The sequence below is a fragment of the Octopus bimaculoides genome, chromosome 3 (assembly GCF_001194135.2).
Source record: "Octopus bimaculoides isolate UCB-OBI-ISO-001 chromosome 3, ASM119413v2, whole genome shotgun sequence".
NCBI lineage: Eukaryota > Metazoa > Mollusca > Cephalopoda > Octopoda > Octopodidae > Octopus > Octopus bimaculoides.
Window position 1 is genome coordinate 118371124 of NC_068983.1, and position 11179 is coordinate 118382302.

Sequence of the window (11179 nt, forward strand, 5' to 3'; positions counted from 1 at the left end):
TGGAAATTGATATTAATCAATTAAAACCAGTGGTCTAGCATATTAAAAAATCCGAAGATTAAAATTATATTACATACAAAAATAAGAGGAATGACCAGCAAAAGTGGACTCCTATATGCTAGAAATAGATGCCAAATCATCTAACCACAAAAAATATGTTCTCAGTAAAAATTCGGATTTTTTAATATGCTAGACCACTGGTTTTAATTGATTAATATCAATTTCTACCCTTACTAATAAATTTTAAATGTTAATAGCTGCCGTTGATTTGTTTCTATAGATGCAGGTATGGCTGTGTGGTAAGAAGCTTGCTTCTCAACCACATGGTTCTGGGTTTAGTCCCACTGTGTGGCACCTTAAGCAAGTGTCCTCTACTATAGCCTCAAGCTGATCAAAGTCTTGTGAGGGGATTTGGTAAACGGAAACTGGAAGAAGTCTGTTATATATATATACATACACATGTGTGTGTGTGTGTGTGTGTGTTTGTGTCTTTGTATCTGTTTGTCCCCCATCACTGCTTGACAACCAGTGTTGGTGTGTTTATGTCCCCATAACTTAGCAGTTTGGTAAAAGAGACTGATAGAATAAGTACCAAGCTTAGCAAAAGAAAAAAAAATTAAGTACCAGGATCAATTCATTTGACTAAAAATTCTTCATCACAGTGCCCCAGCATGGCTGCAATCTAATGACTGAAACAAGTAAAAGATGAAAAATACAAGATACAAAAGGGTTTTACAACCCAATATTTACATGCTGTTCTCTATGGCTGTATCTAATGTGCTTCCAGAACATTTATTCCAAAAACACATTATCTCACATACTCTGGAAACTTTATAAAATTCTTATGACGTCAACAATAAATATTAATGTAAATAGTTTCTCCATCTGCCCATGCAACTGCGTATTTAAAAAAAGCACTGGCTTAGGGGTGCTATTTGATCAACTAAATCAGTGGTTCTCAACTGGAGTCTATATGACTCCTGGGGTCCCTATAAGCAAAATCGTAAATAGAGGACCCACAGGAGTATATTAATGGTCCGTGAAAAGATTTTGCTTTAGATGTATTTATTGCAAGAAACAGATGGATTTCTTTCTTTAATATTTTACATAGTTCAACCTGCACAATCGCTCATCGCTTAACGTCCGCTTTCAATGCTAGCATGGGTTGGACGATTTGACTGAAGACTGGTGAAACCAGATGGCAACGCCAGGCTCCAATCTGATCTGGCAGAGTTTCTACAGCTGGAGGCACTTCCTAACGCCAACCACTCAGAGAGTGTAGTGGGTGCTTTTACGTGCCACCGGCATGAAGGCCAGTCAGGCAGTACTGGCAATGGCCACACTCAAAATGGTTTATTTTATGTGCCACCCGCACAAGAGCCAGTCCAGGGGCACTGGCAACGATCTCGCTCGAAAATCCTTACGATCTCACTCGGTGTGAAAAACAAAATTGTAATTTTGAAAGAAGTATCTATAAAATTAGTCTTTAAACATCAAATGGTTATGAGGGTCCACTAGAATAAAATAGTAATCATAGATTAAAAAAATGGTTGAGAACCACAGAGCAAAAACTTTCAAGACTATGGCTCAGCATTGCTGTAGTTCAATGACTGAAACAAGTACCAAAATAAAAGGACAAAAGAACAAATTTACTTAAGTTCTTAGTAAAAATGGGTTTATAAGAATAAAAGAATAGAAAAATAAAAGAACTAATTTATTAAGTTTTTAGTAAAAAAGTGTTTATCAGAATAAAAAAAAACAAAAGAACAAATTTACTTAAGTTGTTAATAAAGAAGGTTTATAAGAATAAACGAATAAAAGATAAAAGAACGAGTTTATTTAAGTTCTTAGTAATAGAGGGTTTATAAACTGTCTCCTAAGAATACTCAGTTTCTAATAATTTTCCAACACAGGATTGAAATTAACCCAGTTGATCCCCTCTTTTTTGTCTATAATGATATGCATAAAGTCAAGATGTTTATACATGTCTGTTACATAAAATGTTGGCTAACAACTGTAGTGTAGGTAAAGTATTCTATATAAACTGAATAATGTTACTGACAAGTGTCCTGTTTTTGTCTGTTGGATGTTTCCTTTATATTTAAATAAATTGTTATTTATAATTTAATTATCTATTAGTCGTCTGTCTGGCTTGCACCAGATTTTTGTCTGTCTGTATGTGTGCATGTTCAGGCATGCGTGTGTGTGTGTGTGCACAAATGGGATGTTTTCACAGGTGTTTGAGTGAATATTGATGACACTTCATATCCACTGAGAATTATTTATAGTTTGCAAGGCATCAAATCATACACTTCGTATGGATTCAATTGCATCATCATCATCATCATCATCACCACCAGCACCATTACATCATCATCATCGTCTTTGTTTTAACATCCAGTTTTCCATGCTTGCATGAGTCTGATGGAATTCATTGACATTGATTTTTGATGGCTGAACATGCTTCCACAGAAGATTGCAAATGAAGCACACTACTTGTAGGAAAAGTAACACTCATTTACAACTATCACATGGTATCAAGACGATGCACACACACACACACACACACACACACACACAGCTAGATAGAAATGATGAGCTCCTTTCAGTTTTGGTCAACAAAGTTCACTCACAAGGCTTTGGTTGGGGCAGGGTCACAATAGAGGACACTTACCCCTTGGTGCCATGCAGAAAAACTGAATCTGAAACCAAAAATAGTCATAAATCAGTTTCTACATATGCCCATAAAACTGTGCCTTGAAAAAATCCTACACACACACACACACACACACAATAGATTAACAAATGGAAGGGCAACAATTCCACTCTCACTAAGCTATCAAGGGCAGGCAAGAGATTAATCACAAGATTAAAAAGAAAAGGAATGTATTATTGAGACTAATAAGATATATTTATATAATACTAATATCTTAACTATTAGAAGGACAAGACTCTTGTTTGTATGTGTGTACATGTGCTCATGTCTATCTGTCTCTCTTGTACAGACTTGTTTCTGAAGAATGTCTATAGTTATTACTTGGCTTGTATATGTAACATCAGAAGAATGAGGCTTAACAGTTTACAAAGAGCATTATCAAGATTGGTTGTTGCTTGGAAATATACAAACAAACACAATCAATACATGTGGCTTAGAGTAATGACTAGTTGAGCCTACATTCAAAATGATTTTATTTGTTTATATCATCTTATACAAATCTGCATAAGAGCAAGGAATATAACTAACAGAATTTAAAAAAAAAGGTATTTGCTGTTATTTCATATATAATCTGAAAGAAGTTATGTTTTGCCTTCATATATGTACATTGAAACACTCAAATTTAGGGAGGGAAATTATTCATGGTTATATGACTTGGTAGAAATAGCAGTCATCTCCTTCAAATTACACTTTGCTGTCTTGAAAAGAAAAAAAAAAGGCCTGATTGAATAAAACTTCCCAAGGATATACTGTGTGGAAAAAACAAACAAACAAAATTGAGGAACGGTCATAGCTGTAACATTTTTGATAATAGGTCTGCTGGATTAGGGCTGACTTGGGGTTAAACAACAATTGTAAAACCCATGAAATACATATAGACCCACAGATACAAACACACACACACGCACACTCACTCTCTCTCTCTTTCTCTTTCATACACATACTTTCTCTCTCTCACACACACACGCACGCACACACACACACACACACACACATACACAAACAAGCATTTAAGTAAATGTTTGTGTTTACTAGCAACAGGAAAATGCACTCAATATAAGAAGGAAAGCTCATAGTTTTTTTTTAATATATTTTGATGTTGTTGCTTCTCAAATAACAACTTATTATTTCATATTACCTATCTTTCTCAAAAGTTGGAAACATGAAACTAGCAGGTTCAAATTATGGAAAAAAAAGCATATGTTTACACCATACCAAAATGGTAAAAAGGTATAGAATAATGATTAAGGTTCCTTTAGTCTTGATTCACTTAGGACTTACCAGCTTCCCTAATGCTGGAGCCACAAGAAAATTCAATAAGAAAGACATGCAGCATTAAAAACCAAGCTAAAATGACAGATATGAAAACAGTGGCTTTGAAACAGTGGATTTCAAAAAGAAATGTCTCAGAGTATGAGTACCTATCCATCCCATACTAACAGGAACATGTATAAGTACAATTGTTGTCAGGGGCCATTTAGCTTTATGTTAGAGCATTCTGCCTGTATCTGAAGGGTACAGTGTTTGACTCCCCTGTAGCTGCCTGCTGGTAACTTTTTTACACTCTTTTAAGGGTTAATACCCAATCTTTCTCTGCTATTTTCACAACTATACTGTGTTTGAAATTTACTTTCTTGTCTGTAAAATAAGTTCAATATGCTTCAGAGTTGTCAAAGACATGCTTCAATGCTTCAATTTCTCTACAGTTGAATAAAATAAATAAAATAATGAGGAATACACGTGTACTTGTACATGAGGAACAAAATGAATAACAACAACAAGAACAATAATAGTTAATTCTGGTTTAATTGGCCACAAGGCCTAACATAAATCAAAAACATGTAAGGACAAACACAGGACGAAAAGTACAAAGGGTTTTGCGAAAAAGAAAGGTCCATGTAAACATTAAAAACAGCAAAAAGTATAACAAGTAAAACTCCCAATAGGGGGAGGCGCTTTGAAAGGTTACTCGTTGAAAAACCCAAAAAAGCCATGGGAGCCTGGTCAAATGGGGGAGAGAGAGCCCCTTCTCCTTTTATATTACCTTTTTTTTACAGGTGTAACTTCAGAATTGGTCCGTTCATCATATTGGCCATTTTACCAACATTCACCCACCTTTCAATAAATTTGCTATGAGACAGCACTTCCCTCTCTACTTTCACCTTCCTTTTCAAGTGGATGAGGCCAAAGTTGATGAGGCCTTGGTCAAAGAGGAAAGTGTCTGACCTTAGCTTTTCAAATGGGTCCACCATACCACCTCTTTTGCTATAGCCACCAAACAAAGGAAAATTGCCTTGCCCTCCTGGTTAAAGGAGGTTGGTGGGGCAAATCTTCACTATGGATTCAGCTGATAGCCGGATCCATCATACATGCGCCAGTAGTTGTTTGACATAAACCCACAGGTCAGTGATACTCGGGCATTGGACGAGTGCATGCAGAATAATTTCATTGTCCTGAGTGCACCTCGGGCAGGCCTGGCTGATGGCACTTCCGTGTGTAGCACTGCCCGGCGAGGGACCTTTGGAAGTTATCCATGGGCCCCGGCTCAAAAGTTCTTCCAAACAGACAGTTAAGCTGATTATCATTGAAGTCTAGAGTTTCCCCGAGAACATCGTTGTTACTTTTCCTGCCCTAACCCTCTATAGAAGGTTAGAGTGGAACTACTACCGATTGCATTGCCTCCTTGGTGGAGGGCGGTGAGAACTTGATGGCACTCGAGGTTCCAAGCGCCCTTTCTCGGTCTGTGTTTAATCCAAGACAGCAGCTCAGTTAAAGAGATGAGCTGTGGAAAGTTGTGTCTAACGGTGAGCAGGTGTCAGACTTGTTAAAGAGGACAACAGACATTAAGGCAAGGCAAACATCTCAAGTCGTATACAATGTTATTGGGAAAAGTTCAAAGTCTTTAACAAGTATATATCTGCTGCACTGGAAATCTCCAACAGCTCCATAACTACTGTCTCAGCTTTAACCTTGGAGCCCTAGTAATCTGTTACAGCACTTACCTCTCGTACCTAATCGTTTAGATCACCTGTGAACTAAATCTCCATACTTTGTGTATATATATTGAATTCTCCCTGTGTGTATATATATATATATATATACGATGGCTTCTTTCAGTTTTCATCTACCAAATTCACTCACAAGGCTTTGGTTGGCCTGGGGCTATAGTATAAGACACTTGCTCAAGGTGCCATGCAGTGGGACTGAACCTATGTGGTTGGGAAACAAGCTTCTTAAGCACACAACCACACCTGCACCTATTACAAGGCTTTCAAACACACATACATGCATACACACACACACTAGAGTACAAATATAAAAACAGAAAACAGCATACAATGTGTCATTTAGGACATATTTGTAAGTTAGCAGTTAATGACTTCGAAGAACATTACCCAGATTTTCATAGATACCCAGATACATGTCCATGAAATTCTGTTCAATTACCATGTAAGTGACTTTATCCATTAACTTACACACAGACACACAAATTACCACTCAGATGTGTGTTCATACATATATTAATCTTTCATCTAAAACTTTCACTGTCAAACTAATATGTTCACTGTGTACATCCATTTGATTTTTGTTGTTTTTGCTTTTGTTCTAAAATTCACTGTTCGTCACTGATTTGCCTAAATACATATGTTCATCCTTTTCATTTTTTTATTCGTTTATTTGAATTGATTTTCTCTCTCTCTCTCTCTCTCTCTCTCTCTCTCTCTATATATATATATATATATATATATATATATATAATTTAGATTCAAAATTGAATGCGGTACTTATGTTTAGGCACCAGAATATAGTATGGTATTATCCAAACAATTCCAAAAAACAAGGTGATCAAAAATCAAAAAAAGCAGCACGGATTTTAAAGGTTATTGCAGTACACACGTTTCATGCTACTCCATTTATTTAAGTAATGCGAGCATTACATTAAATGCAAAATGCAGAGCAATCCTCAGCTGCATAAGGATATAGAAAATTTACTGAAAATTTCATTTCAGCAGAATGGACATATTTACTGTTGTGACAACATTTAAAATCTAAGTGGCTATGTCAAGATGGTTTTTATGGATTCTTCTTTCCCACTTAGATTTTAAATGTTGTCACAACAGTAAATATGTCCATTCTGCTGAAATGAAATTTTCAGTAAATTTTCCATATCATTGTGCAGCTGAGGATTGCTCTGCATTTTGCATTTAATGTAATGCTCGCATTACTTAAATAAATGGAGTAGCATGAAACGTACGTACTGCAATAACCTTTAAAATTCGTGTTGCTTTTTTTGATTTTATATATATATATTCAGTAATCTTTCAGCTTCTGAGTATGTTTTTTACATGACAATTCGTTTTTACTACAAAAATAACCTCAAAAACGAGGTTAGGTTGCACAATTTCAAGGTCTTTAGCTAAGGGAGGTAACTCTGCCCAAACAATCTTTATGTCTTAGACAGAGCATAATGAGAAAGTGTTTAAAATACATGGAATTTTACCAGGGAATGAAATGAAACTTCGAAGATATACTGTCAGTTTTATTAGGATTATTTAGTAGATAATCTTTTAATGTGAAGTATGTTTGTCAGCGTTTTGTTTAGCCCAGAGTTGCCTCTGATGTAGCAGACCCATTGCAGTCTTCTTTTTTTTCTTCCTGAAATATTGTAAATCTGTGTCTTTCTTTTGATGAAAGAGTGTGTTTTAAGAGAGATTTGGCTGCTATTTGTTGTAGCTCAAGTTACCACAGAGACACCTGTGTGTGTGTGTGTGTGTGTGTGTGTGTGTGTGTGTGTATTTTGCTGTTGTGAAAAAAGTACTTTTTTTCAGAAGGTTTTGCACAATGATTTTTAAAGAAATCTGGAAATCTTTCTTACTGCTAACCATTCAACTTCAAATTACAATTGTTAATTGTTGGAAGTCAAGTACAAGATGTACTTATAGTTATAAAATAGAGTGGAAGTCCAATACAAAATTTTGAACTCATTATCTTGTGGTTAGTAATCCATTACTTTAAATTTTAAGCCATTAAGTCTTTAAACATTATTTTACTAGGTTTAGTCTTTTGACTGTCACCGTGGTGAGATATCATATTCAAAAGTTTAATTGATCATACTGACCTCAGTATGTATTTCAATCTGGCATTTATTTTATAGATCTCTGCTTGATGAACTGCTAACTTTGAGTCATAGTGGGACACAATACTCGATCTAACAGCAAATGTAAACACACACACATTAGGTACAAGAATGACTGTGTGGTTGAGAAGTTTGCTTCCCAACCGCCAGAACGTCTTGTTGACAAACCACAGCAGTAATTGTTTTCACCTCAATAGACGTCATTGATTGGTTGAAATTACCGAAATACAACTTTAACACGAAATAACTTCGAAAATAAAGAATTTTCTTAAAAACGCCAAGAGTAAATGTTTTAAATGACACATTCTACCATATACGAAATTTGAAAGTATTTAGTTACAAAAAATTATTTTTTCTATGTGCCGGCCAAAAGGAAGAGATCCCTTTATTAAAGTTGTTTTTGTTTCAATCTACGTGGAAAAATACGGAGATTAAGAATATGGAAAAAATAAAATTAAAAACGGCTACACTTTGCTGATGCGGTCCATTAAGTCGAAACGTGCTGTGATAGAAATTAAGGAAAGGCGTACGCAGGAGGACGGTGTTACCCTGTTTTCAGCATATTGTGGCGGGAGGCTTATTGCGGTTAACTCTTCTCTCTTTCTCAATTTAAGCTTTACGTATCAAAGGGTATACCTAATTCATAAAACTCATTTCCGTCACTGAACATATCCAGAATTATCACCATACTGTTAAAGATTATACTCATTCTAAGCTGCTGTCCATATTTAATAAAAAATTTTTGTGGAAAGTTTGGCTGACTACATCAAGTGTGCGACCGTTCATTTTACTCATAAGTTTTTCTGCAGCAGGCGTTCCCGAGTACTTTACTTTTAATCATTCTTTCAAGTTATAATTTCGTAAATCGCTCTCGCGCACACACACACACTTGAAGAAAAGATAAAGAAAAAAAAAAACAAGAATTCGCCGTAAACCAAATAAGACGTTTGCAACCCAGCCGCAAAATTTTTTCACCGACCGCTCAACAAAACAATATCAAAACTTCCATATAAAATAAAATTACGGACTTCTGGATGGCATATCCTAAGGATATCGAGGAAAAAAATATAAACCTAAAGGAAGCTGAGAAACCGAGGTTACCAACATCATCGCCAGTAGGAACATAGTTTATTTCAAATGGAAACGCTGTATTTACGGAGAACATTTCTAAGACGTTTTTGCGGGAGATGATTTTCAGTTTCAAAAATAGGAATTAATGTATGGACATGACTAAGTTAAACGGTAAATAAGTTTTTCTCTCTGATAAAATAGTGCAAAACAAAGATAAAAGCACAGGATTATTTTTTTTCAGCGGATATGTATCTAAGACGATGGTTACCTTAAAGGAAAGAATTTATCCATGAAAATATTTTTAATAACGATGAATACGAGCTGATAAAGGGGTACTCTCTACGTAGATGGTCTCGCTCGACTTGAGCAAGTCACTCTCAAATCAGACCCTCCAGTTTTAAAAAGACGGGATGGTCGTAGCTGGAAGGCTTTTGAACTTAGGTTCAAGCCTTGGACCTAAGCACCAATACTATACAATTATGTGAAGAGTAATGTTTAACTATCGGCGAACCGAATAAATGGTTTGGTTTAGATTCTCTGTTACAACAGTTTGAGTTCACCAATATCACTAATGATCTTTAAGAAAGTGTTTAATGTCGCCGTGCCTAAGCTGGTTTGGAAGTTTCAACATTATTTTGAATTTAAAAGTTGAAACTGAATGCTCAAAACCATTTCTTATTTTTCTTTTTTTATAGGTGAAACCATGTCACATCAAACTGGTCAGAAAACTTTACAAACTGGATGTTCGGAAGGATTATCAACTGTTGGTACTGAACAGAATGCTTCGCAACAATCGTATAATTTAGATTCTGGTAAAGGCTCTTAAACCTTCTTTAAAATAACATTGTTAATATAAGAGTCTGTTCGTAGACTTTTGTGGAGGCGCAATGGCCCAGTAGTTAGGGCAGCGGACTCGCGGTCATAGAATCGTGGTTTCGATTCCCAGACCAGGCGTTGTGAGTGTTTATTGAGCGAAAGCACCTAAAGCTCCACGAGGCTCCGGCAGGGGATGGTGGTAAACCCTGCTGTACTCTTCCACCATAATTTTCTCTCACTCTTACTTCCTGTTTCTGTTGTGCCTGTAATTCCAAGGGTCAGCCTTGTCACACTGTGTCACGCTGAATATCCGGGAGAACTACGTTAAGGGTACACGTGTCTGTGGAGTGCTCAGCCACTTGCACGTTAATTTGACGAGCAGGCTGTTCCGTTGATCGGATCAACTGGAACCCTCGACGTCGTAAGCGACGGAGTGCCGACAACATAGACTTTTAGTTTTGTTTCTAAAATGAACAAAATATGTTACTAATTGATTAACCCCAGGTTATCCACTTGATCGGAGTGACCTATGATAAAAAATAGTCATTCCTATGAAGTATGCCAAACGTAGTATGTCAAGGATTACACTATACAATGTTCTCCGACTTTTTTAAGGGTGAAACTCGAGGTAGATGGTACTACTAAATCAGCGCTGATCCGAACGCGCAGTCGCGCGTCCGCGCTAGCTAGTCGTGAGTGGTCGATCCTAACCCTAACCCTAACCCTAAACACGTATTCATTTGCACACGCGGGTTAGGGATAGGGTTAGGGTTAGGATAGACGACTCAAGACTAGTTAGCGCGGACGCGCGACTGCGCGTTCGGGTCCGCGCTGCTTTAGTAGTACCAGGTAGATTTGGTTGTTAATTCTAGCGGGCCGAGTGATTGTGGTGTAATTTCCTTAGTTCACTTAAAATATTGTTATTTACGGTGTTCCATGTTTGAATCAATTTTAAAAAGCTCGCTTTGCAACCACATGGTTTCTGGTTTAGTTACATTGCGCGGCATCTTCAGTGTCATCAACTATAGTCCCGGGCCGATCAGTGCCCTGTGAATGAATTTGTTAGACGGAAACTATATAGAAGCCCGTCATGTATGTGTGTGTGTGTGTGTGTGTGTGCTCGCGCGCGCACTCCCCCTCCACTGCTTAACAACCGATGCTGGTTTATTTACGTCTCCGTAACTTAGCTTTTCGGCAAAACAGACCGGTAGAATAATTACCAGACTTAATAAGAGATAAGAATAGGGAGTCGATTTGTTCGACTAAACTCTTTAAAGTGGTGTTCCAGCATGGCTGCAGACCAGTGAGTGAAACAATTAAAAAAATAGATTGAAATGAAAAACACTTTGTAATATTCACTGGAAATTTTCGACTCTTGGATCACTAAAAGAAAATTATTAAAAAGTAATATAATTTTGGAAAATGTGTTCTATCAATCA

The 11179-nt window shown here is 36.6% G+C and overlaps 1 protein-coding gene across 5 annotated transcripts in view; it reads left to right on the forward strand.

The window, feature by feature from the left end:
* The window catches only part of LOC106868417 (tubulin monoglycylase TTLL3), a 110671-nt gene that overhangs the window by 14264 nt on the left and 85228 nt on the right, over positions 1-11179 (forward strand). For 2 of the 5 annotated variants that reach the window (XM_052966486.1, XM_052966487.1), the window contains exon 2: positions 9620-9736. In XM_052966486.1, coding sequence (XP_052822446.1) covers positions 9628-9736 — 109 coding nt within the window. In that variant the 5' untranslated portion in view covers positions 9620-9627. Of the gene's footprint in view, positions 1-3124; positions 3262-8335; positions 9096-9619; positions 9737-11179 lie in introns of those variants that run through there. The other 3 variants (XM_052966485.1, XM_052966484.1, XM_014913662.2) reach the window with 3 other exon arrangements.